The sequence below is a fragment of the Urocampus carinirostris genome, chromosome 14 (genome assembly GCF_059441175.1).
Source record: "Urocampus carinirostris isolate Australia breed hairy pipefish chromosome 14, RoL_Ucar_1.0, whole genome shotgun sequence".
In the NCBI taxonomy this organism is placed as follows: Eukaryota; Metazoa; Chordata; class Actinopteri; order Syngnathiformes; family Syngnathidae; genus Urocampus; species Urocampus carinirostris.
This window is the reverse complement of record NC_142362.1, coordinates 14,071,532-14,098,921: the sequence shown is the minus strand read 5'-3', so window position 1 is coordinate 14,098,921 and position 27,390 is coordinate 14,071,532. Positions and strand designations below refer to the sequence as shown.

Sequence of the window (27,390 nt, the reverse complement as noted above, 5' to 3'; positions counted from 1 at the left end):
CCCTCAAGAGGGGTGACCGACAGCAAGACAACACATACAATGACAAAGAAAATAAAAGGGAAAAAAATTGCAAAAAAATACACACAAAATTTTTTGGACCATGGCCAACCCAATTGCCCAAACACCCTAACAAGTTAGGCACCTCTGCACCTAAGTTGGTCATACTTTCGCCCCTCCAGATGAAACGGGACACCAGAAAACATTGCTTGAAACAATGACATAAAACAATGAAAAACAATTCAACGTTCTCAAAAGTTTATTTTAATATTACTTATACTTAGACAGACACAGCAAACACAGATCCATTTACTTGAGGGAAAAATAGTTTAAGGGATTGTCGAAATGTAACTCCTCAAGAAAGCCATTTAAAATGTAAAAGGCACAACCAGCATGTGCACGGTACCAAAGTTAATCTTCCTTTGGATGTAGAAATAAATACTATTGCAAAATCTTTTTTATTGTATGTACTTGTACCTGCTTGTAAACATGATGGTTGCACCTCTTGGCTACACAGTACCCACGGGTAAAGGCACAACAGTAAATAGACCTTAAAGATAAAAAAACATGTTTCATAATACTCCTATTAAGACCTGAAGTCAAATTGAGAGGTAAACGAGTACAATAACAGTGCGGCATGACAGACTAGAGCACATCAGAATACGCCATCAAAACGGTGTAGTGAGGAGTCTCGTCCCAGTTTCAAGTGCCAAACAATTCATCGCTACTATAAAAACGCTTGCCAAAGCAAAAGAGCTGAGCACATTGAAAAGCGCCGTGGTGGGTACTGCACAACGGCAAAGTTCAGCCATCTCGGATAAATCGATTCTATCAAAGTTCCAGATGATGCGAAATGGGCTTTCCTTACTCCACCTCCATGGCAGACAAATCCTGCTCACTGTCAGATCTCTCGGTCGGCTCGTTTTGAGACTCAGGAGTGCTTTGGGGGTCGGACTCATGACTGGACCCTGGGGGCGTTGGCGGCGTTGCGTGTTGGGCATCCTCTGGTACTGAATCATACAAAGGAATGTATATTTCAGTATGGGAACGAGCATGTTGTATAAGGTATTCTTTCACCATTTAGCGATTTGAGTTTTACTCCTTTTGTATAATGCAGATTTTATCCGGTATATACCTCAAATTTTACAATCACACCAATTGGAGAACTGACTTCCGTTTCCTGGACGCCAATTGGAGGAGTCCAAATGAATCATTTAGAACACTAGTAAAATTTAAATACCCTTCATAGATGCAGTTTGCAAACAATCCAATAAGGGGCGTAAGCACGAGCGACATCATCACGCAAATAGACGCTGTTTCCGCATATAAAAAAGAAATTATTTCATTCATAACACAAACAAAACTCAACAAAATGTCATGATTGATTGCTCCTCACTCCCAAAACGTGCTTCAATTGCTGCGTCACGAGTGTTTAGATGTGCTCATACGTGGCTTGCCAGAAGCATAGACTTACAATATATACATTGATGGAAGCGACTATGTCATTCACTTGACTGTAATCTCTTCGCGGTTTTGCTACCCCACAGATTTTCACCATGCATTGTGTTTTGCATTCTGATTGGCTAAATGGTTACTCTGTCTCTTTTCTACAGGGTTCCAATAGCTTAAGGCAAGTTAAATTCAAAACTTTTTAAGACTTGTTTAATGCCTTTTGAAATAAATTAAGGACCATTTCGACAAAAATACACATTTGAAACTAAAACACCACAGACATTACGGCTACATTCACGAAGTATTTTATCATGGTGCATGAAAAATGACTTTACTAGATATTTTTAGTCCAAACAAACAAAAATCTTGTGTGTTAACATTTTTAAGAATTTCAAAAATTGGATACAAAATTAACGCCTAATCAAGGCCTCATTTTCAGAATCAATTCAATGCCTTTTAAGACTTTAAGGATTCGCGGAAACCCTGATCCTACCCGTGCTTCACTAACATATTATGTACACTTACATAAAACAGTTTGCAGTATTTACATTATATACATGCAAATTACCTTGCAATTTTGTGTTTTATGAACTTGAGCGAGTAGCTTAAAGATGGGACCCTTTGATGAGCCGTTCATTGCAATTCTGGAACTGATGCTGACATTTCTACCCCACATTTTTGTTTTCAAATAACGTCAACATGATGTGACAAAAAATTATCCGAAGTAAAAAAAGTGGATAGTGTCCTAACATCATTTTTAATGCTGTTTGGAATTAATTGTGAAATATATCTGCAGGATTACTTTTTAAAACAATTATATGACAGTACAGAATTTTTTTGTAAAAAAAAATATTTTAGAGTACTGTACTTTTATTTGTGAGACAAATCTTTCAGCCTTTAAACAGGGTTTGTTCTTTGGTTTTAATATAAAATCGAGTATTCAATAAACAAAGGTTCCTACTTAATGGATTTTGCCTTTGGCGGGTTCATTTTGGAACGCAACCTTGGTGAAAAACAAAAAAAAATACTGTATAAGTACGTATTGCATGTGCAGTACTCCCTCTCCTTTTACACTTTGGCATACTCTGTATTGTTGAATTTGTATTTATAAATTCTTTAAACTTTATAGGCGCCTTGACACTCAAGCCTATCAGAGAACTGCCATCTGCTTCCTGGACACTGATGGGAGTGTTCTGAATGAATAGTTTTCAAGACTAGTGAAAGTCGAATAGCCCCTTATACATGCCATTTGCGAGTAAATTGATCAGGGGGGCAAGCAAGAGCCACATCACACAAATAGGCATCATGGATGTATTTAACCCTTTAGATTGAATGAAACATGATATACAGCAAGCCGAAATTAGCATGCATCATTCCTCTCTGTTACTTGGGAATTTTCGATGGGCCCCGGTGCTTTGGAATGCTCTTCCCCCTGAGATTCGATCAGCAACCTCAGTGGAAATGTTTAAATCTAAGCTTAAAAAACACTTCTATTCTATAGCAAATGAATAACCTATATTTCATGTTGACAATATCTGTGTATTATTTGTTATTGCCACATCCATTGCAGCCTGGTAATTCTGGAAGGGTGATGACCTCGTGTGTAGTCCCTTCAAGGTTTCTTCATTTTCCTCATGCTGAGGTTTTTGAGTTTTTCCTTGCCCTCATGTAGGTTTTAGATCAGGGGATGATGTCATGATAGTCTGTGGTTTGCAATAATCTGTGGTCTGTGCAGACCTTTGAGACTATGTGATTAAGGGCTATACAAATAAACATGACTTGCTAAATGTTATTGCACTATTGCTACGATGCATATTTTTTGATTGCACAATTACTACAGCTTAGGCCAGTCTCCGAGAACTACCTTATAGATATTTGACCAATTATCTTGACATTCTTTTATGTTATTTTTCTCTTTTAGGTATTTATTACTTGTTGATCCTTGGGTGCCATGTCTAATCTCGTGGAAAACATTGTTCACTACATTGTTATCAATGACAAAGACATTTCAATTCAAGTCTAATATACAGTGAATGAGGGAAATCACATGTGGGCATTAAAGGTGCACGAGTAAACATATACTAACCGTATATATATATTACATATATATATTCATATCATATACGGTTCTTACTTAGCAGAAATTCACTTAAAACGGGTGGTAATAGAGCAGATCAAACGCAAAAATCAAGAGAATACTGCAGTATACTTTGCATATGTACTCTTTCCTCACCTTTAATGGGTTGCGTGGAGTCTGGGTCAGGGCCAGGCGATGAAGGGAGTGCGTCAGAAGACATCTTGGGCTCATCAGTAACCTCAGGGAGCCTGGGTGCTTGAGGTCTGGTCTTTCTTGCGGGGTTGAGGAAATAACAATATGCGCATCGGAAGGCTGCAACACAAATAAAAAGCTGAATGTCATCTCATGAACAGACATACGTGAATATAAACCAATCTAGTTGTTTTTGTAAAGGCCCTGAGATGCATAAATACACAAGATTGATGCGCATCATTCGTTTGCATATTCAATCTTGGTGCAAATTTGCTTGCAGGGGTCGGCGGTGGTGGAGCCGTTTAAAAGCTGCATGATATACTGTGCTGCCAAGTGCTAGAGGGCAAATGGAGGCGTAGCGTTCGAGGGGGACTGACGAAGAGCTGAGTGCTTCTCTAAGTCTTACCGACATATTCAAATTCTTCTTTTAAGGCCATTCCGTTGTGTGACACGCACTGTTGGCATATGAGAGCGTATCTGAGGGAGGAAATATTCACTACTGTAAGTAAACAAGTTGCAATTATGCACACAGCAAAATCACTTTTAGATGAATGGTCAGAATTTTTAAAATGTATCTCATGTCACCTAACTAAGCAACAAGCAAATGTTTATAATACATTATATTTGTTGGATTTACCTGTTTTGTGGACCATCCCCAACAAGGTACTCAATAACTTTGTCCATTGCCCCTCTGTGCCTAGGAAGTACTGGTCTGGCCAGGGGTGGGCCCGGAGGATGCATCCCTTTTCAGAGAAACAAAAAAACATCATGAGCGGGGGCATTTGGATAACAAAAAGATTTTGGGGGACATTTGTCCAAATCCTTGCTGTTAAGGACTTGTATCTTCCCTTGCAAAGCACGTCCGGTCCCCCGTGGTGTCGGAGAGTAGTAATTAATATAATCTAACATCAAGAGCAATCATAGGAAGATGACTGGTCATTTCTGTGAGACTTGGCACCGTCTCAGTACCCTGCTGGTTATTAATTCGTCGACATATGGAAACTCTGCGGCCACTCTGTGTATCAAATTGCTTTTCACTTTCAATTTTCCGCAGAAGCAGGTGATAACAAGTCGTGTAAACCATTTGTGAGGTGCTGCCAATGCCAAAGGCAATTTTGCCAAGAAGACATTTACTGAGATTCCACCATTGCCCAGAGAACAAACGGCGCTCCGGCTAATTAATCATAGTTTATGTAATCCTGCTTCGTGCATTGCTCACAGTTGGCATTCCACATGGCAATTACAGCTTGCGGCTTCCTCTAGGAGCACATTTCCTTTACTGTTTGCACCCGTTTGCCTCTTCTATCGAGTGTTCATAGTCCATAAATAATTTATATTGAATAGTTAGTGCTGCTATATGGACACGCAGATGTCTCCTACACAGGACAAATGTTTCATGTAAAGTTTCTGGGTGTTTTTTTTTTACCGCAGAGCCAGTCTTTCTACACACTGAACACCTACTTAAATATTATTAGTTAATCACAATTCATTCACTTAAGTGAAAAAGCTATAACTTAAAATAAACAATTGATACAGTAACACCAACACTGCACATTCTATAGCTTAAAGACACAGTACAGTACAATGCCTTTGTAACCAGGGAGATATCACCAGTAAGAGTAAATCATGCTTTAATCTGCCACATGATTATGTGGGTCCCCCCTGTGTGCAGGTAACTCACCAAATCCTGGAGCAGGTGTTCCAGGGGTCATGGGCTTCCTCATCAAGCTCTCCTGAGCAGCCACGGCCGATAAGCCCCTCTCTGGGGGTCCTCCAGGGGCTGAGAGCGAAGTTCGTCCGGGGAAAGCGGGCCCGCCGGAAGGAGGAGGGCGGCCCGCTACGCCGCTGGTGGGATTCATCATCACTGGGGTTTTCGGGATGACATTGCGCTGGCGAAGTTCTGACAAAAATAAGAGGAACAGCAAGTGAGGTGTGCTAACGTTGGAAAAAACAAAGGTTATTTTTATATTACTACCTTGGCCTGGTTTTGGTGTCACTTGGGGTCCAAGTGGAGTCAATTCCAATTCCTTAGTAAAAGAAAAAAAGGGATTCAATACTGATTGAGGTAAGATAAACACCTTTGAATAGGGGTGCACTGAAAATGACTGAAAACGCAATCTTGGCTTCAGGCGAAAATAAAAGACAAAAACGAAATGAGGCTTCAAAAAGAAAATGTTGTGATGACGTCACATCTAAGGTGAAGGGAGCCGTGCAAAGCTGGCTTTCACTTGGGGGCCAATTCGTGCACAACACGTTGGCTTTTTTTTTTTTTGCACATTAAAATATATGGATAATGCTGCCAAAATGGGAGCTCTGCCAATTTTTTTTACCAATAAGACTGTAAAATGTTTGTGTGTCTCTCTGCTTCAGTTTTGGACTTATATTCATATTTACATGCTAACACACAGAGCTAACACGGAGGTTGAGCAGTTTAACGGTTTGTTACATTCAGTCTATTTGTACCCTAAGTCGATTGGCTGGCGCTAATCTATGTATAGTGAGAGTTTAAATCACTATTATCATTTTACTTCGGCGAATAAGTAAGTGTGACTTGTTTCTTGCATTAGACTGTGCAGACTCCCGCAAAATTATTTCTTACTCCCACTGTCTCTATTCACTCTCCTGGCTATTAAAAGCTAAAATACCCCCAAAATATTTATTAAAATAATGAGGAGTAACATTTTTAAGTGCCAAAGTTACCAGCTACTTTTCAATATAACAAGACAATGAACTTGCTTGTGTTATTTGCATTTTATATCTCTCATAAGTTGGACTTCTTTATCACTTTGTTATCCAACTGGATTAAAAAAAATCACTTTATTGTATATTTTGTTGTTTTATGAGTATTTAATAAATAAAACTCAAAGTTAGCTTCTACTAATATACCTGCATTTATCATTTTATATTGAATCTTTGCAAGTTGCTGCAAAATGTCCTTTTTTCTTTGTTTATTTTCAGTTTATCAGTCACTGTTCCGTTTTACAATTATGCCCAGAATATTCATTTCAGTGCATCCCTTCTTTTAATTGAACTAGTCCAAAAAAGAAAAAGAATAAAAAAAACTCACCAATTTCCGCTTGGAATCAGGATCAAATCTTTCCAGGATCATTTTTGCATTTTTATACGTCTCAGTTTCCATAACTTCTTCAAGCTGTAATGAGAGTTGCACCGTGAGAAATACTGTATACTCGTTTAATGATCATCTAATATCTGATTATCTAGCTGTAATAAAGTACACCTACCGTGACATTGGAAGTGACAGAAAGCGCATATCTTCATTTATAGTAAATACCAAACATTCCTACATGTTTACATGTAATATGAAGAATAATTACATTCACAACTTCGATAATGGAGATGGTGAAAATCCATCAGCCCTAATTATTGAAAGTTATTAGACCCGACAGAGGATGACAAGTCATTTCTCAGATTTATTTCGTTGCTGCTCTACGTGCTATTAATTACTGGGACATTAGCAGGAGAGTTTCCTGGGTTAAGTCTTTGCACCGTTTTAATGCCGTCAGCGCATGATGAGCAAACAAAGTGCTGATAGGCTGCTTAAGTGATTTAAGACCACTGATATTAAAGAAGCTCATGTTTCTGCAAGGCCCATAAATTGGTGAAAATTATAGCAGAAATAGCTTGTATTTTTTTTTAAAAGGTTCTCACGATTTCCAACTTACGATTTTCTTCTTTTCAACCTTTAGCGTCTCTAGTTTTTCATCTGGAAGAAAATAGAAACCCATAAAAGTCAATTTCCAATTAAAATTGTATTGAAGAAAGTAAAATAAAGTCTCATACTATTCTTTTCAGTTCTTCGAGAAAACACTATTATCAGGAGTTTTCGAAGCAACCACACTCTATAACGACAAAGAACAAATTGGGAGATGTTAAATGGCAACCATTCATGCAGAGCCGATTGTGAGCGCTGTACTTACAACAAAGGAAATACGACAAAAGGAAGTGCAAGAATAAAGCGCCCCACGAGCCGTTCCGGCAGGTACCAGCAGTACACTACTACACAGGTGATCAGGTACAGAAGAGCAGAGTACAAAAGCAGTCGGCCGAGCCATATCTTCAGCTGCCTTTGGTATTTTTCACCATGTTCTTCATAAAGCTGGATGTCCTGAAAAGAATGGAACACGAGCGTAAACTTATTTAATGCCAAATACAAATCAAATGAGCTAAAGCTCATGCTTTTAGTGTTAATAATTTAATTTCAACATTACCAATCCCAAAAAATCTAATACATTCTTCTTCCTTTTGGGAAAATGTGTAAATGACATTAAAAGATGTCTTTGCCACTCAGTGAGTTAAAGTGACAGTCCCTAATAATTCACTAGAATGAAGTTGAAGCCTCTACTTTAAAATTCGTACTATAAGCCGCAACTTTTTTCTGAAGCTTTTAACCCACGGCTTATGCAACGATGCGGCTAATTTATGCAGTTTTTTCCTAACAGCCCCCATTGGCGCCAGAACATTAAGGGTAAGAGTAAGACAGGTGGGATATATGTGTCGAGGAAGACGAAAGTTTGTGTAACATTGCGCTTTGTGCATGGATAAAAATAGCATGAATAGACCCTCATCATGGAAAAGGTGTCAATTGAAAAGGCAGGGCAAACTACCATTTTGGAAATAATTGAGGAGTTCGTTTATTTGTAAAAAGAAATAATGTGGCGAAAAGAATGGCTTAGAAGAAGCAACGTCCAACGAAGCAGAATTGTTTCAGGCAGATTTCTATTTATCTGTCGGCATTATTGTGTGTTTTGGAGTAATATTTTACACAGTTGGATTCTAAGGATTGTCCTTAATGTAAGAAAGCTCTTTTTGCAGACATTCAAAGAAGTTAAAGACGGACAAGTTTTCTGGCGACTTGACTCAGACTCATCGTGATGTTTTTCTGATGCTTGTATTTTAAAATTGTCATCATATCTTGAATCCCAAGAGTTTAAGCTTCCCAAAGATATGAGGCGTATTTCAGTGACCGGTGACATCGTAAGTACACATATTAGTCTATTAAAAGTCTGGCGGCCAGCCGGCGGCACGTTCAGGGATTAAGGTACCGTATACTAAACTCTTTCTGTGTACAATCTCTCTTAGTAAATATCTCATGTTTTAATGTGGGAACATGCACTTATAGTCAGGCACAGCTTATGTATGTACATTTTTTTTCCTTTTAAAAATGTACTCTGTGCGCCTTATTGTCTGAATTTTACAATACATATTCAAAAGACACTCTATGGAAGCCCGAAGAATACAAGGCAAATTTTGAAAGCCTACTTCCATATTTTCTTGTGTGAAAGAAAAAAAGTCAACTACAAGACATAAAATCTGTTGCTATTCAATGCGAGAAAAAAATAAAAACATTAAATTAAAAATGAGCAAGCTGGATACACCCAGAACAGCTGAAAAGAGCTGGATTAGGTCTTAGCTACTGCATAGGGCTAACCTTAGTGGCAAGCAAAAGAAGTGACTAAAAAAACAAAACAAAAAAAAAAACTAACAGTGAACGATTGCTAGATAAAACTAAATTTGTCAAGAGTTGGGACCTTGAATCACGGAACTCAGAATGACAAGCTGTGGAAGGGGAGTGGCACTGAAGGACAAAGCCAAAGCAGCAAACAATAACAAGAGTAGCTCGCAGCAGCCCATAACTTGCAGCCAAGTGGCTAAAATCGGTGGTTAGAAAAGGAAACTGAAAAAAGTCCAAAGATGCCAGAATTACAGGACTGGGTGACCATCATGTACAAGGCTCAGCTGTGAAAGGTTAGTGGCCGTAAGGTGCAAAAAGCACCACTGAGACGGGCTACCTTCGCAAAATGGTCATACAGGCTTCCGTAATAGTTAGAAAGCGGCCAAACATCTCAGCTTCATCAAGTTGTGTAATACAAATGCCAGTTTCTAAACCTATGTCTTAAAAAAAAAAAATTAAGTTTGGAGGGCATTTACACAACAACAGACCAGATAATGAAGGTGCTTAATCTGAGTCAGATCAGGAAGTTCTACTGCTAGTGGAGGAAAAGCAAACCCTAGCCCAAAACAAAGAAAGATGGGCACCACCAGGCTGTACTTGCCCAGAATACATCACAGGTAACAGTGGTGCCTCGACAAGTGAGGGGGTTAAGGGATCCGTTAACAGAGAGTAAAGGTGTTTGCTTATTGTTTTATTACTGTTTTTACTATTTTATTTGAATGAAATAAGTTTTTTTTACAACAACTATTGGACCTATTAATACTACCATTTTTTTGTATTTAATTTTAAATGAATGTGGTAATAAGTCCATGCTCTCATTTTCAACGTCTTGCTAACTTTTAGTAAACATATTTTTGGTTGAGATCTTCTCAAAATAGAAATGTACAGTACTCACACCCTTTGGGTATTAGTTACACAATCCACAAATAGCAAAAGAGCTTAATGTAAACTAGTAACCACTCTAACATGCTGTAGTACAACCTCCTGATTCTGTGGTAAATGTCTGCATTTATATAGCGCTTTTTAAGTCACTGAAGACCTTAAGTGCTTTACAATGTGCTTTACACTTATCCATTCACATAGCCATGCATAGCACCTACCTGCTTATCAGGGGCTATGATGGATCAGTGTCTTGCGTAAGGACAGTTCAACATTATGTAGTATTTGGACAAATAAAAAGAAAAAAAAAAACAATCCTTAGCAACAGCCAAAGGGATGTTTTTCTAAGGAGATGCTTTTATGGAACTTGACCTGATCAGTGTCAAGTGTTCCAACAAATGAGGGCTGAAAATAGCCCGCAAGCTTAACTGTAGAGCTGCGCTAAAGCCAAGTCAGTTCCCAAACGCTCAAGTGTTCTTTCAGGTACACAAAGATGCAGTTTAACTATATGTCTATTACTGATTTGAGATTTTGTTTTGATAAAACTAAGCTGAGCAATTATCATCAAAACTCATACCTGATATGCGCTATAAGGCAGTTTAGGTTCCATAGAGCCAGTAAAACAAAATGCAAAATCATCTACTATTTCATCTATTGGAGTGTCGAAAATAAAAAGGTAGTCGGTGCAGAAAAAACACACACACACACAAAGTTTTTAATTTTTAAAATCATACCTTATCAAGTCCCTCCAATATATCCACAGTGGAAGGTTTGGCCTGCCAGAGAAAAAGAATAAAAGCACATCAAACAATTGACTATTGATTCTTTCTTCCTGTGTCAAAGCCAAAGTTGGTTGAGTGCTGTGTCAGAAATGTTATATACTATTTTAATATGTTGTTGTGGTTAACACATTCGCCTGATAGGCAAAAGGTCTATCGTTCGAGACCTGGTGGAAACTTATGTAAAACGTATGTTGACCTGGACGTACGTGCCCAAGAGACAACACAGGAATTAATGTCCCTACAACCCGTGTGGTAAAGGGACTGAACCAACCAACCAACCAAGGCAATTAAGATACAAAAACACCCATTATGGATTAATACAAATCAACTGAAATATTGCAAACCTTTTACCATCTTAATATTGCTGATTATGACTGACAGCCAACTAGTATAATTTTTCAGGAAATTCTAATATTTTGAGACAGAATGATTGCATTTTCGCCATAATCAGCAACATTAAAATTAAAGATTGGCAATACTACAGTTCATTTATAATGAATCCAGAATGCAGGATATTGTTCTTTTAATAATTCCATTACAGTACTTTATCACAATATTCTAGTTTTCTGAGACGGACTGGGAGGTCGCTGGTTCGCGCCTCGGCCGAGTCATACCTAAGACTTATAACATTGGTAAAATGGCGGCGCCCTCTGTTGGCTGCGGCTGCATCGGCTCGCTACAACGGGTCAGGTGTATCGACATTTCGTTCTGTGTACATTGTTACAAAGAATGACAATACAAAGGAAATTATTATTATTATTATTATTATTATATTGAATTGTAATTTGTGCAATAGGGCTATTGAGCAGTACATGCAACTGATCCCACCCAGCAAAAACTGGTTGAAAAGAAGTTAAAAGGTGTGTTTGTCTAACTCGGCTAACAGCAACAAGCGAGTCTGGAGTCGCATGTGGCTCTTTGGCACTGCCTAGTTAAAGGGGTCGGGAACCTAAAGTTTGCAAGCCATTTATGGCTCTTTTTAAGAGTAAATCTGGCTCAGAGATATAAAGTCACTTGCAAAAGTATTTACTCTATTATTACATGCAAAGCCATCTGTGGCACATGCAAAGCCGGGACAACAACGTTATTATGTGGTTCGGTCCATCATATACAGGTATAGGGCTCAGTCTCAACCAAGTTTACCGTCAAGATGTTACACCGACATAGCCTGTTTGGCAGTGTGTCTCTATGGAATCCTTTCAATGAAAGCTCATTAAACAAAATATGTTCACTGTTGAGACACTTTGTGAGAAAAAAAACACATAAGAAACTGTTAACACACCAAAACTACAGCAAATCACCCAGGAAATTTGATTGGGTAAGCAGTAGGATAGGGTGGAGCTATTCAAACAGCGCAGGTATTCTTTTTCCCATTGCCCAGTGACCTCTGCACCGTAGGTATCCTGGTTTGCAGTATTTTGTGACATTTTTTTTACAATAGACATTTATATTTAATTTTATTCATATTTGAATTGTTATGGGACCCAGGCTCTGGCCTTATAATCATATCATAGATCTGATCAAATCATAAAATGTCCCAGTAAAAAAATGTGCTGGAGAGTGGGTTTGGTGATTTTGTCTAAAAATACATGCTGTGAGTCTCTCTAAAATTTATATATATATATATATTTTATTTTATTTTTATTTATTTTTTATGACTGAGTCCAAATGATTCCTGACCGCTGCCCAAGAGGGTTCTTGGTACTTTTTGAAAATATTTGATAATAAATAAAATGATATGGTTTCTGTAGGAGGGAAAACATGACATAAACATTCTTATCTTAATGTTTTCCAATGAATAAAGATATATAAAGTATAAAGTAATATAAAGTATAAAGTTATATATATATATATATATATATATATATATATATATATATATATATATATGTATATATGGGCAGCATGACGGCACAGAGGTTAGCGCTTGTGCGGCACAGTTCTGCGGTCATGAGATCGAACCTTCTGTGTGGAGTTTGCATGCTCTCCGCGTGGGTTTCTTACGGGCACTCTGGTTTCCTCCCGCAGCCCAAAAACAAGCATGTTAGGTTAATTGTCCCTAGGTGTGAATGAGCAAGTGAGTTGTTTGTCCCTGTGTGATCTGCAACTAACCGACAACCAGTTCAGGGTGTCCCCAGCCCATTGCCCGAAGATAACTGGGATGGGCTCCAGCACCCCAGCGACCCTACTGAGGATAAGGAATCCAACCAATCGTAGATAATGTATGGATGGATATAATGTGCAGGGTGTGTTGTCTCCCTTAGAATGCTTATATAAAGCTTTTAATTTTGGCCGATCCAAACTTCATTATGTTTTTGATCCAATATGGCTCTTTCAAAATCTTGGTTTCTAATCCCTGATTTAGTTGAAAATGGGAAGTTAAAAAACAATTTCAGCCGGCAAAAGTTAAAACGCATAGAACAGAGTAAACATTAAACAGCAGCTTGCACACCCCAACGGAGCTTTATCGTCGACTTTAATCGGGCATGTTTATGGACTGTACTCCCAAATCCATTCAATTGTGGACTGAGCAATTCGGAAAAACACTGGACTATGTGTAATGTAAGATCAAACATTCGGTTGTGTCCGGCAACTCTGTTTGACCCCCCCCCCCCCCCCCGGAGGACAACAAAGTCAGTTAGTTCTTTGTTCCTTTGTTTCTTTGTTTCCTTATCCTCACTGTAAATGTGGAACTGGAGTCGTCCAATTTCGTTGTCACAGCATATCCCTTGTTGTAACAATGACAATAAAGGCATATTCTATTCTATTCTATTATTCTTACCACTATTTTTGGACTAATCTTGTCAACATTGGACAGGATAAACACAAACCAACTTTAGACCTCCAATTTTGGACTACATAAAGGTCTCAATGTGACCAGATTAGATTTAAGACAAATCCCAACATCCACAAGACGTTCAACGCTGGAGGGGATCGTGTTTTCTTTTAATGTTGGTTGGTTTAAGAAATGTATATACTACATAGTAGCTACGTAAATTGTCTTATGAACGAAGGTAGTTCATTTAGCTAAAAAACAAATACACACCTTCCACCGAGAGACGACAGCCCCCATTGTGGCAATAAATATTATAGCCGCCTCAATCAATCTTTTTTACTTTTTGACGTCCTCCACCTGTGGACAAAAAGTGACATTGTTTCAAGTTGCCAAAGTAAAAGACATTTAAGGTAAGCCCGTCACTAGACTAAAATACTCATTGAAGTCTGAAAATAGTCTAGCACTAAAAACGCCATGTGCATTATTACGATGAAACCAAAAAAGACGCTGTTGAATTCACCCACCGGCTAGCTACTTGCTACATACAGCTTATATCCATAAAAGAAATAGTTTTTTTAATTAATTATAGGCACAATGTAAACTACTATTAGTTCCACAAAAGGGGAAAACTTCAAATAATTGTCAAAAAAAATACTTAAACGTAACATTATATCACTTTTAAGACGTGTGTTAGCCGTAGGAGCTAACTTTGGCTAGCAAGCGAGTCGATGCTAACTTGATGCAATCGACTTTGAAGTGTATTTGATCGAACACTTTGGAATAAAGTGAATTCTGAATATGCAGCATTCAGAGTGTGTGCTTAAAAATGACTTACCATGTGCAGATCGGACTTGTTTGCACTGTCTAAGGCTTGTACTGTGTGCTGCTCTAGTTTAGATGGTGTCAGGTTTAGGAGGTGTGTCCCATTACAACCCCCAAGAATAAGCACATGATGGGCATTTTGTTTGAGGTCCTCTGTTTCTTATTCTCTAAACGCTTTTTACTGTAAGTTCTTGGAAATTTAGTAAAAAGTTACAAAGTATTTAGACTAGGGATGCAAAATAAGTAAACCCGAAAATGTAATTAAAAACAAATTTGAACAGTGTACCGTATTTTCCACTGACTTGGTAAAAAAGTACTAAATGAAATGATCAACAATCAACACTCCTATTACCAGATGTGAATTTTAAGCTGTCTGTGTATTCAATTCTTATAAATCAAGAAAAAGGGTTTTAAGTGCCTTAAAAAATACAGTCCAACAATAGAGTGTGTAATACAAAATAGGTAAAGTTTCGAGAGATCAAAAAATGCAAATAACACAAGCAAGTTCATTGTACATCCAGTGAAGTTGCTCATTATAGTCAAAAAATAAATTTCTTGTAGTTGCTACACTGCACAATCTCGCTCCTCCCTTTTTATCACATAATTTTGGAACGTTTTAATAGACAGGAGAGTGTATAATAAAAAGAAAACTGAATAGGAGGGAACTGATGACAACTCTAATGATAGTGCAGTAGTCGGTGATAATAAATGAGTCACACTCTCATAATTGCCAAATTATAATGGTAATCATACAAAATTAAACTCACCGCAAATAGTTTAGCGCCAACCTATCGACTTCGGGAAATGAACAAACATAATGTCATATTTATGAATTAAATTGTTTCAACTATAGTAAGTTAGCTCATGTATGTTAGTGTAACCGCGGTGTACTTGTCCCACCAAAGATCCACATTCACGCTGGACTGGATGATGAGGTTTTTATTAGTTACTGCAGATGAAATGTTTTACAACATTTGCTTTTCTGCTGGCTTTGATCTCTTTGATCTCGTTAGCAGTTCTCTCTGTAGACTGCCCAACAAAGCATATCAAAGAGCTTTCTTTCAATTTACATAAAATACATTTTAGAATATCACAATACATTTTTACATCCATTTTAACAAGATACTTTTAACAAGAGATCGTATAGTGGATTTTAACGTTTACAATAAATTCAACATATTTTTCTTTAGTCTGAATTTTAACCAACATCATCCTTTTGAATATATATGAGAAAATAGAAATAAGAACAATAATGAGTATAAAAACGGATACAATTTATCTGCAGATGAAATGAGTCACAACATTAGCTTTTCTGCTGGTTTTGATCTCTTTGATCTCTACAAGGGGAATTAACATTTTAGTAAAACAGAAACAGCGATTGGCTGGCAACCAGTCCAGGGTGTCCCCTGCCCACTGCCCGATGATTGCTGGGATGGGCTCCAGCATCCCCGCGACCCTACTGAGGATAAGCGGTGCAGCTGATGAGATGAGAGTTGATGAGAAACAAAACGAAAATAAATCCAAACAGCTTGACAACATCAATCACATTACTGTGCATGTTGAGAGATTTGTCAGCTGTGGTTATAATGTTTAAAATTAACTTCTTTTGTGGAGCATCAAAAGATGTGTCTTACCGTTAGCAGCTCTCTCTGTAGACTGCCAACAAACCCCGCCTCCCGGTCACATGTCAGAATCCAAAACCAAACCCCACCCCATACCAGCAGGTGGCACTGTTGGATTCATCATTGAAGGACACTTACCAAAAACTATACACATATTTCAGCAGGAATTTCAATGAAACAAAAGTTATTATTACACCCGTTAGATTAGCATGTAAACAGTAGCCATATTCTGTCAATCAGCTACAAACACTTGCAGAAGGGACACACAAACCTTCGAGAAAATGTGTTGTTTGTAAAAACTTGGCAGTGATCCTGTTTCTATATCCTTCCTTCAGGTGTGCATAATAAAAAAAAGCAGCTGCATCGTTCCCAAACTCGCCCCCCAATTGCCCCGAGTGAAAGCCAGCTTCACAGGTCTCGCATCACTTTACATGTGACATCATCACTACAGCATTTTTGAAGCCTGTTTTCTATTTTATTTATTCTTTCGGCCGAAATTGAAATTTAACTTTTGGTCATTAATGACAGAAAACATTTTGTTACCGAAAATGTGGTTCATTCCTAGTTATTACCCACCAAGCATTTTTGGAGGGGTCGAAAATATGTCTTAAAGTTGGATACAGTCACTTAGGCGAAAATCGTTCTATGACAGAAAAATCTAGCATGAGCAACATAAGCTGTCAACAGCATTTTTATTTCTTCTGATCGGTTTATAAAATTGAACCATGTAGATGTGTCAAAACAAATTGGTATTGGTCTATTCTGCATATTTCTGCGTTTTTCAGAAACTGCATGAATTGTTGTATGTTCTGCAATTACTGGGAGAAATTATTATCCCAGGCTCAAATAAGACTACATCAGTAACACACTTATTTTGAACTTTCAAAAAGCTAAAGATTGTTGAATTGAAGTATTTAAATTTAGATTAAATTTAATAATAGATTGTTTAATGTAGTGCGAGACACTGACTAGTCTTGTGTTCGATTCATCCATATTTCTTTATTTACCTGCACTTTGTACTCAGAGAATGCACCACATCTGTTGCAATTGATGGGATATTATGTCGCGTGTTTCAACTTGAAAGAAACCGTTACAGCAGTGTTTAAAATGGCAAGCAGTTCATAAAGATTTGCTAATACCCATGAAAAATATGTTGAGAAAGCTAACTAAAAACCTAAGCAGGGACCTCATCGTTCGAATAATAATTTATAGCATCGCCATGACCATATGCAGAGCAAAGAAACCCAGGAAGAATTAATCGTTAACCTAATAAAAGCAATTTCCAAAGATAATTGAGAACATGTTTTAATGCATATGTATGAAAAAAACCCGGTGTAAGCCTACAACACATGCAGTAATTGATTGAGGGGATGACCTGTTTATATTAAATGTTATTTGAGAACCATCAAAACGGCACAAAATTGCAATTTGCCCAGCTTGTTTCAGAATTAAAAGCCCATTCATCATAATTACGACTTGATAAGCTAATTTAACCGTTTCGTTCTGTCTTAATGAGCTATAGTTGAATTAATGCCATGTAATATATGAAGGTAACATTTGAACAGAGGCAATGATTTGAGACAAACAGAGCAGAAAGTACTTTGGAAGCGTAATGGCAGCATAAATCTCATTAAGCCCTCGTCTTCCTAAAACGTTTGGGGAAACATTGTAAAGCATTAAACGGGATCTTATAGGTGTTGGAAGCTACCTGATGGTTTAAGGCTTCGTGTAACAGCTGCCGCGTTTGATGCAAATGCTCCAAATGGGAGGGAAATGCTATAGACTTTCATTGGCTTAGGATGTAATAATAAGGAACAATATAACAAAATTGGTCCTCATTCACCATCTGTATTTCCGAATTCATTTGTTTTCAAGTCCCATTTACACCATTTGGAGAATCATCTGCCAAAGTATGTTTTCGTAGCAGCAAAAGTGCTGCTTATTGTCTTTAGTACAACTTTTACACTAACTGAGTTAATTTTTTTCTTCTACAGTTTCATGCCCTTTACAGGAGAATAGGACATTTGATCGTGGTGGATAAAGCTGTCAAAATGAGGTTACATTTTCTACGGAAGTAGATCTACTAATACAGGTGCAAAACAATTCTGCAATGTAAGTACTTTTCACAGGTCCAAATACTTATTTCTAAAATAAAGACTAGACAGGCTGTGAAAAAGAAAAATACTATGACGATATTAGATTGTGAAGGACTTTAAGCTTATCAATCTATCCATCCATTCATCTATCCATCCATCATCCATCCATCCATTTTCTGTGCCGCTTATCCTCACTAGGATCGGGAGGGTACTGGGGCCCATCCCAGCTATCTTCAGGCAATGGGCAGGGGACACCCTGAACGGATTGCCAGTCAGTCTCAGGGCTTAAAGATTATCGTGGGCCTATTTTATTTTCTTACGGCATTTTGGATTTACGTGGTTTTTTTTATAGACACAGACACATTAGCAAATAAAAACACTTTGGAGGCTAGCTTTGCTTAACCCACTAGCATTACTTTCAAATAATGCTAGTGTCATGGACCTTAACTGAAAATACTTGCATTGTGGACAGTGTTGGTAGTCTCTAATGCTATATTGTCTCTGAATACATTCCCAGATCATTAAAATCATACAAATTTTGAATATTTTTTAACCCTGTCCATAAATAAATTATATCAATGTATGCCATTTCAGATTGGTTTTGGATAGTTTTTCCCATGCTAACATGCTCTTGTAGATACATATTTTTGGCTGCCCTGGACATCTACTCCCTGGCAAGGTATAAGATTCAGCACATAGACTACACCCATGAAAATATTTTAAGCCAAAACTTTTTAAGCTTATCCTTACTGGTGGCGGTGACTCAAGGAAGGATTGAACCTAAAAATTTGAATAGATACACGTGCATCAAAATCGATTGAATGGAATTGTTCTACTTTGAAATATAGAGAAATATTTCCCTTGTTTATTTAAGCTATGTGTATAATCATTTTCACTATTGACCAATTACTTCAAAATATACTAAAAATACAAACAAAATTGTAATTGCACCATGCCCTAACGAACTGCCAAAATATTTTCAACGGAATTATCATTCCACTCAATCGACTCCAATCGAATCCTCCCTCTTTCCAAATAACACCCTTCTTCTTTTTTTGTTAACGCTATTTTAGTGTTTGTTTTTTTGATTTTGCAGTCACATATCAAATTAGTTTTGTTGATTAAGACCCCTAGCAGTGTATGGGGAAACCCCAATATTTTTTAAATGAAAGAAAGAAATTATGTTGTCAGGCCTCTTCTGCTTCTCTAGCTCCTCAAATTTGTGGCTGAGCTTCCATAGCCATGAAATAATTCTGGTAGGCCTAAGTGAGACATTTGATAAAAAAATAGCTTAGGGGAATGGGAGAAAGTTCCAGTTCCTCAGGGCACCTTTCCAATTGATGCTGTGATCTGGGTTACACCACAATATGAACATTTCTTGTCAACCTCTACTTATTCCAAAATCTTTGTATTTTACCATGCAGTAAGATCTAGACGTTGCCTTGGAGGCTATATAGAGTTAAAATAGTTCCTTCTGTCCTAAGTCTTAAGTGGATTGAACTTCACAGGCCCATGGGTGTATGCAAAGGTTCAGATAGATCTGAGAAATTCCTTTTCACCTGAAAGGTCACCAACAGGTCTAACTTTATTTATAAAAAGCAACAAAAACATGACTTGAGGTTCTGGCCACAATACTAGCGAGCTGCCACAAAAATCTTGTTCACGTTCCACCTTCAACGCGTTTTGGCCCCACTTGCTCCCTGTAGTTCCCCCCACCCCTTTTCTCTTTTTTGTCCTCCCGCAGCAGCTGTCACCCCGCATTACTCGCAGTCAGCTAAATGAAACATTATTCTAAACATATGCATCGTAATCAGTCCGGTCACACTTACAAGAACACGCGTTAATAAGGCAATCAATCACAGTGGAACAAGCGAGTTGCGCAGTAACAGCTCATAAACAGTGCGTAATGAAGAATTGGAGGTGAGCGCGACACGGCGCTGATCAGATAATCAATGTCAAAGACGCGATGAATGTCAGTAAGCGCACTTTTCACGCGCTTTCTATAAAAGCCTTCAATTTACGACAAGCCGTTCAATTAGCCTGCAAATGCAAGCAATTAAGTGGCGCTCTGATTGGACAGTAGGGGCCCTGCGTCATCGATCCTCGCCCTTTTTCCATCTCGCTTGCGTGGACGTTTAATTTGGGTTTTCTATTAGGAACCGAATAAAGGCGAATATAAACAGAATATTAAACAAGCCAGAGATTTATCCCTGCGTAAAAAAACATTCAGTGAAGGTGACAGACACTCTTCTTCTCGGTGGACACAAAACTAATAGCGTTATTGTGCCCAGACCCCCCTCTGCATTCCCCCTTTTCCCTTCTTTCACGCACACCATCTATCTCAATGCGAGGCTCGTTTTAAAAGCGCCAGGAAATACGGCAATACATCACGCCCATGTTCTTCAGACTCTCTAATCCTGCTTCTTTAATGGTCACGTTCAAAAAAGCAACTTATCTCAAAGCCCTCCCGGGGGTCCTTGTGGAGCGCGTCATGCGTATTTTTTTAAACCTGGTGCAATTAACGACGGGATCAGCCAGTATCATTTAGAGGTAATGTACAAATAATGGTAAATTATATGGCCGAAGTCACCCTCCAGCGAAAAAAAACCCTGCTTTCTTTCCAACAATTGCTATTATAATTACCAGCGCAAAAGAACTGTGTCATATGCTTGCGAATTGCTTGAATCAAAATATATTGCGCACATGGAATGTGTGAAGATTTTTGATTTATTTCCCCTCTTCAAGAACAAACACCATCAATAAATAACAGGATTTACATTTCATATTGCACATTTTCCCCCCACAAGTTAAAATATTTCCATCCATACAATCAGTGATATTTTAAATACAGCGATAGTAGAGACCCTAGAGGGTCAAAATGTCAATATTATCCATATCAGTGCGCATTTAAATAATAATTAAAAAAAAAAACATTGTAAAAAAAATAAAAATAATTTTGAGGAGGTGATTGCTGCAGGCTCAATCCAGTGTTTTCAACAACAACATTCAGAAAATCACACAAAATAAACCCGAAAAAACTACATCCACATTTATGAAGCCCCAAAATAGTCCATAATTTACAATTCCACATGTATAAAATGAACATATCAGCAATGTCCATCATAGGAACGAATAAAAAAACACATTAGACTTTTTTGTCTATGTGAGCTGAGGATCTCCTTCAACATTTAAAAGTGTATTTGATGCAACATAAAAAGACGAATCGAAATAACAAGGGAAAAAACAACCTTCCTCGCATTTTTTGGGCCATTTTTGCAAGCCTTAGCCGTGTGACTCATTAGGAAATATATACAGACTTTTCCTTTGTCTTCGCCTTGCCTCTTTTGTATGTCTAATGACTTCCCTGCGCGGGTTGTTAGGACTTGACAGCGGGTCTCAAAACGAGCAAGTCGCCTCGCAGACGCCCATTCAAAAGCAGCTCCATCTAGGGTGCATGATTGGCAATTTTTGTCATCATGCTCGCATTATTAAGAGAGAAATTGACAAGGAAGAGGCGATGCAATATGATGAGCGCCTGCAAGCTGATTAGGGGGGTCCCCGCAGAGCAGAGGGGCTGCCTCAAAACATGCGAGGAAGATGGGCTGCAGAACAGGCGCTTGCATGCATCAGGGAGTAGAAAATAAGAGCAAAATGTGGGGGGTTGGACAGTTACAGAAAGGAATTTGAGTCTTCAAAAATGAAATTGAAATCGGCTTTAAAATAAAAAGGCCAACATCAAAAGGCGGTTTAAATTAGTTGCATGCAACCTCCACATTATGTTCCATGTTGTCACTATTTAACTGCGCTCTTTTGGCATTTAAATGAACACTTATGCTTATTTAAAAACAGTGTGTGTTTATATTCAATAATGAAAAAAAAAAAATTTTTTCCAATGTACCTTGCGAATCTAATTAACCAAATTTGGGGATGAAAGCTGTGATTCGTTGTTGTGCTCCACTGGACATATAAAACGGATTTTTTTTAGACGCTTAAAAATTGTGTCAATGCAAAAATTTGAGTTATCAACGAAATATTGAAATATAAATTTACATCGTGAGGGAAAAAATACTTAGTTTGAAATATTAAAACCTACAAAATCATTTAACACGTTTGATAAGCACAATCTGAAAAAAAATTGGGCTTTATGAGGTGGAGGTTGGAAAGTTGACAATTAATGGGGAATTAAAGAAAAACAGAGACAAGACATTTTGTTTTTGCAAATTTGAACCCGAAAGTGACTCGTAGTCGAATGGAAACTATTTCTAGCCTCAATCAATACAGTACTTTCAAAATAATCAACGGTGTAGGTTCGTTCTTGGTAACGGTGGGAACATAGCACATTTTATAAAGTAATCACATAATATTAGTGATGAAAAAAAAACAATGATTGCTCGATTCTGGTTGGTATGTTGCACATTTTAAGGTGATATATTCAGCATAATATTTGAGAGGACAAGACAACGATTGCTCGATACCGGTGGGGACGCGTCCCCAACATCCATGCCAAAACTACGCCCTTGAAAACAAATACGTTTCACTTTAAAAATGAGAATTGTGTATGACCGAATATAAAATGGATCGTGGTTGTTTTGAGAACTATTTTAATGTTCAATTTCTTGTGTTTTAAGGTTTGAATATGAAAATATTAGATCTTGGCCTAATACAAAATGCTTGTGGGGTACCAAATCATAATATTTTTGACAGATTGTGTTAAAAAATGTAAGGCTCAGCTTAAATTTGTGTATTTCTGCTTGTTGTTCATTTTTGCATGGGGAGTTTTTAAAAAATCTGTTTTTTTTTTTAATCTTTGTGTTTTTACAAAAGTATTTTGTAATTCATGGTAGACATTGGTCTTTTAGCGTTTCTACAAACTCCACTTTCAATAAATACCCCCCACCCCTCCCTTCTACCCAAAAAGTGCCACTGAGGCCTGCTGTTTACAGTTATCTGTTGAGCGTTGTCTCCTCTCGCTGGTCCGGCGAGGGCACGGAGGTTTTGCTCAGCACAGCCGCCGAATACGGCAAAAATCCACTCTCGGATCTCTGTCCCGTGGCGGTGCACGCGAAGTCGGAACTGGCCGCCCTGGAGCCAAGCGCACCGGCCGCCTGGCTGCTGTGACAGCTGAGACACGAGCAGGGCGCGCCGGCCGATGGAGCGCCCACGGCGGCTGCCGCTGCCGCCGCCGCTGCTGCGGCAGAGGCAGCTGCCGCAGAGCTGTTGAGCCCCGCCGGCGACTGGTAGAGTCCCGGGTGGCGGAAGCTGCACAAGAGCTCCGGCCGGGAGTAGGGATGCGAGAGGGCGCGGAAGGTATCGAGAGGACGGATGGAGGTGGCAAATGGAGAGGACGCGGCCCCCGAAGCGGCGGCGGCTGCCGCTGCTGCCGTTACTCCCACGTGCGGGTAGTAGTGCAGGGGCATGTGGGAGTGGAACGGGTAAGGAAGGCTCCCTGTTGCCGCTGCATGGGTCATCATGTAGGTGTAGAAGCTGGGGTCTGCCGGGTGAGGCCACGACATTGCTAAACGCTGACGCTTGTCCTTCATGCGCCTGTTCTGGAACCACACCTAAAAATGACAATAATTAAAAATGTATTCGATTTATTGTAATTGAAATGTTTTCGTGTAAATATTTTTAATGTAATTTTAATTTTTGTATAACAAATAAACAATCAAAAACCATTATGGAACGATCAAACCAGTAGCCTCCTGGTTATTTTAAAATTCATGCTAGGCATCTACACAAAATAGACTGCAAGGTGTAGCAATAACAGACGTGCAACAAAACATTTTTATTTTATTTGTAATTCCCTCGACGTGGGAAAACAATATTTTCTAAATTTAAATCCGTTACAAACGCAATAAAATTGACACTTGTGAAATGTTTGCACCGGATACAATTTTTTTTTGTTAATAGGATATTACTGCATGCATTTAAAGATACAGAAAATGTAAATAGAAATATGAAAATAGGTCATTTTAGCATTGGATGTCGCAATTGTATTTAAATTTAAATGTTTTAGCAAACAGAAAAAAAACCTGTAAATTCAAACTTTACACTATTATTATTTTAAGGCAATGTTTAAAAGTATTTGATAATGACCACACTAATATAATAATATATGCAGAATGTAAGTGATGTGGATCCAGAATTCAGATGAATTAATTGAGAATAACCACTTTACAAAATCCAATTAAGTAAATTCAAGATGTTTCCAACAATATGAAATAAAATTCAGATGTAATAGATATTTAATCTTTTGCTTGAAACGAAAACAAAAAGATGACCTTTTTTCAAACGGCAGAGAAAAATAAGTCAAACAGTCGTCCCACCGCCCCATTTTCCTTATCAGACTACATAGCATAAAATCGGTCTGAAATCCTATTCATGTTATATGAAATAGTTTCCTAAACAATCAAAGTTAGTAGTTAGTAGTTAGTAGTAGAGGAAGACAAATAACATAAAAAAACAATTCAAGCAGAATCCAGAAATAGAAAAGAAAATGGCATCAAACATGCATGTTCACTTCTTTCTTTCTGTATCCGATTATTATCTGATTTAAAGATTTATTTTCAACTTTAGTTTGCAGTAATTATTTTCTTAATACCACAAATAATTCCATGCAGACATTTTGACACACACCTGATCTAAACTTAAATAGGTATCCGTACACTACTATTTTATTTCTTCATTCTTACCTTGATAGTAGTTTCTGGCAGATTTAGCGCAGCGGCCAATTCGCACCTCCTCGGCCTGGAGACGTAATTTTCCCGATAAAATTCCTTCTCCAGACGTCCAATCTGCTCCCTGGTAAAAGCTGTGCGGTACCTCCTGACCTGATCTGCGTTGGAATTGTTGGATGCCCCCGAGGAGTTTCCGTTCATGCCGGAAAGGGAGCTTGAACTCGTGTTGGAGGAGCTGGAGTCTGAATAACCTGGATATATTTTGAAGAAAAGGTGAGGAAATTTACATTTTCGTTATGGGTTTGTTTTGGAATAATTATGGTGTTGTGTGTTTGCAATAATGCTGCAAAAATCTGAAGTGTTTATTTTATTTGTAAAATTACACATTGCAGTTGTATTTTTGTGCTAATTGTATTTACAAAAATATAATTTTGTTTTATTTTTTTCACACAAATTATAATAATAATAATGAAAATAATGTTAGTGATAATAATAACAATAATACCTTTGTTATTTTCCTTATGCTGGCTCGGAGACCGATGCGTGGGGCATCCCACCTCCACATCACTGTTGATGTCTGATTCCTGGGACATCTCCGAGTAAAGGCTCATTTTCTTCCGGCTCTCAGACGACGAAATGTCCGGCGGGGGACTGTGTTCGCTGCCCTGGTGTGTCCCAAACAGGCTGTCGATCTCGAACTTGCCTTTACTGGGCATATCAGCGAGACTCCCGTGCAGGGAAGCGGACGTAATTCTCGGACTGAGCCGCCCACCGTGCTGGGAGTTCTCCAGGGCCTCCAGCACCGAATTTCCAGCCGAATCTGCGAGCCTCTTGGTGGCCACAGGACTATGAAGCCCCCTCTCCATCAGTATCATCTCCTTTCTTATCCTCTCCATCATCAAGGCGTGCGAAGAGAGGAAGAAAAGAGGGAGGAAGAGGAGGAGGAGGATGAAAAGCGGTCCTGGCGTCGGTCTGGATGCGGGAGCTCAACGTGCATGCAAGTGTCTCTGCGATGTCTCTAAAGCTTTTTATAAGCAGCGCGCAATAAAAGGGAGAAACTGAGGAGAAGGATCTCAAAATGTAGCAGGCATCGTCCCTTGTCACTCATTTAAAAAGGAAGAGAAAAAACTGTGCAGCCTGACGCGGCTCCAATGATCATTTATTGTAACAGGTTTATAAGCAAATAAATAGGAGAGGGGCTGTCAGTTGATGATGGAGGCGGCCTTCGGTCAGACGAATAATATCCAAGAGGGGAACACAAGAGGAGTGAGTGAGGAGTGAGGAGCTCTTTGGCTTTTTGGCCTCCCGGCAGGCTCGCCCTGACAGTCTGATTAATAAAATGAGCGCTGCAACATTTCCCTCTTCATTTAGGAATATTATGATGCTTTGATTCTCTATTGTTTTCCCTCCCCTTGCAGCTCCGTCGGCCCTCCCTCTTGCGAGCCGTTATTGCTCACCCCCTCTAATGTTATTTAGCTTTATTTTTGGACTGTGCCAGATGATCGTAGTTGAATTTGAATGCTAATTTGTTTTTTTTAAAAAGCCTTCTTTGGCGAACTTAATTTTGTTGTTCTTATTCCTTTATATTGTATGAAAAAATAAAACACATTCGAATCCCCATCTTGTATACTTACGTTTCTATTAATATACGCTTTCTTTATATTATTTTGAAATTTCATCTTTTATATTTTGTGCGGTTACCTTAAAGCATTCCTAACGAATGTATTATTTGACTTTTGTTTCTCTGAAAGATTGTAAAGGCGTCAAAATGACGACCTCCATATTACCGTCCTTTAACGCCCCCTGCAGGTGTAAGCACACAGTGCAACCATAAAGTATGGGCCTTGACAGAACCATGATAAGGAAGTCAAAACATTCCAACCATCTTTGAAATTAAAATCCTATTGAATTTAAAAAAAAACATTAATTGTGGTTTTCATTTATTTAAAATTAAATAGTTCTATACATAACTGTTGGACTTAAATACTTACAATGAAGATAATAAGTGTTTTAACACTGCTATTTTGCTATTTCTCCCTCTTAGAAATCATGGAGGGTTCTGAAATGTTCATCGTAGGTGCATGTCTAATGTGAGCGAGATAGACTAAAGAGAAAAATCCTGAAATCACATTGCATGATGTTTTTTTAAAATTAATTGAGTGATGTCGCTGCAAATAAGTATTTGAACCCCTGAGAAAACGAATATCATAATATTCAGTACAGTAGCCCATTGTATGCTCTTATTTATTTTGAACTATGTTTTAAATGTGAGCTTAATTGTTGGATGTAACTCCTATTGTTTTAATCAACACCCCCAATATTGAAGGCACAGTGTGTATATTGACAACTAGATGTTGCGGTATTGTCTAGTACAACCCAAAACTACTGATACAAAGCGACTTGTATGTGATCTCCTGTAAGAACGCCACAAGTGTTCTATATGTGCAGAACAGGACACGTAATGTCACACTTAGTGTTTGTGGAGGTACTCATGGATGCTAATGGCCGAACGTACCCAGCAATTTTAAAAATATTGTGCTACCGG

At 38.2% G+C, this 27,390-nt stretch overlaps 2 protein-coding genes and 1 long non-coding RNA gene across 4 annotated transcripts; 1 reads left to right on the top strand and 2 right to left on the bottom strand.

The window, feature by feature from the left end:
- Positions 1-238: 238 nt before the first annotated feature.
- lnpa (limb and neural patterns a) lies at positions 239-14,593 on the bottom strand. Of its 2 annotated transcripts, none has more exons than XM_088352826.1 (13): positions 14,464-14,593; positions 13,899-13,985; positions 10,805-10,846; positions 7,657-7,844; positions 7,520-7,578; positions 7,402-7,442; positions 6,786-6,869; positions 5,694-5,745; positions 5,400-5,618; positions 4,356-4,461; positions 4,125-4,195; positions 3,683-3,838; positions 239-1,007 (listed from the first exon to the last, which is right to left on the bottom strand). In XM_088352826.1, the coding sequence occupies exons 2-13, from the start codon at positions 13,923-13,925 to the stop codon at positions 862-864; spliced, it is 1,191 nt and encodes a 396-aa protein (XP_088208952.1). In that variant the 5' UTR covers positions 13,926-13,985; positions 14,464-14,593; the 3' UTR covers positions 239-861. The 2 variants fall into 2 exon arrangements, with proteins under 2 accessions (XP_088208952.1, XP_088208953.1); XM_088352827.1 differs by having other exon boundaries at positions 239-1,001.
- On the top strand, positions 13,911-26,377 carry LOC148352699 (uncharacterized). Its single transcript, XR_015852680.1, has 5 exons — positions 13,911-14,038; positions 16,408-16,486; positions 18,067-18,164; positions 24,954-25,118; positions 25,381-26,377. It is a non-coding gene; the product is annotated as an uncharacterized LOC148352699 (long non-coding RNA).
- On the bottom strand, positions 20,742-26,151 carry evx2 (even-skipped homeobox 2). Its single transcript, XM_088352825.1, has 3 exons — positions 25,351-26,151; positions 24,861-25,096; positions 20,742-23,729 (listed from the first exon to the last, which is right to left on the bottom strand). Exons 1-3 carry the CDS (start codon positions 25,742-25,744, stop codon positions 23,112-23,114), a joined length of 1,248 nt encoding a protein of 415 aa, XP_088208951.1. The 5' UTR covers positions 25,745-26,151; the 3' UTR covers positions 20,742-23,111.
- Positions 26,378-27,390: the final 1,013 nt, after the last annotated feature.

What these genes read in the sequence shown, in the direction of transcription:
- lnpa (XM_088352826.1), bottom strand. Translation starts at nt 13,925, where the DNA reads ATGGGGGCTGTCGTCTCTCGGTGGAAG. An exon ending in TTTGTCGTATTTCCTTTGTT is followed by an intron (nt 7,579 to 7,656) that starts GTAAGTACAGCG and finishes TTGTCGTTATAG; the next exon opens with AGTGTGGTTGCTTCGAAAAC. An exon ending in CTCCACGCAACCCATTAAAG is followed by an intron (nt 1,008 to 3,682) that starts GTGAGGAAAGAG and finishes TGTATGATTCAG; the next exon opens with TACCAGAGGATGCCCAACAC.
- evx2 (XM_088352825.1), bottom strand. Translation starts at nt 25,744, where the DNA reads ATGATGGAGAGGATAAGAAAGGAGATGATACTGATGGAGAGGGGGCTT. An exon ending in GCATAAGGAAAATAACAAAG is followed by an intron (nt 25,097 to 25,350) that starts GTATTATTGTTA and finishes AAATATATCCAG; the next exon opens with GTTATTCAGACTCCAGCTCC. An exon ending in TGCCAGAAACTACTATCAAG is followed by an intron (nt 23,730 to 24,860) that starts GTAAGAATGAAG and finishes TGTCATTTTTAG; the next exon opens with GTGTGGTTCCAGAACAGGCG.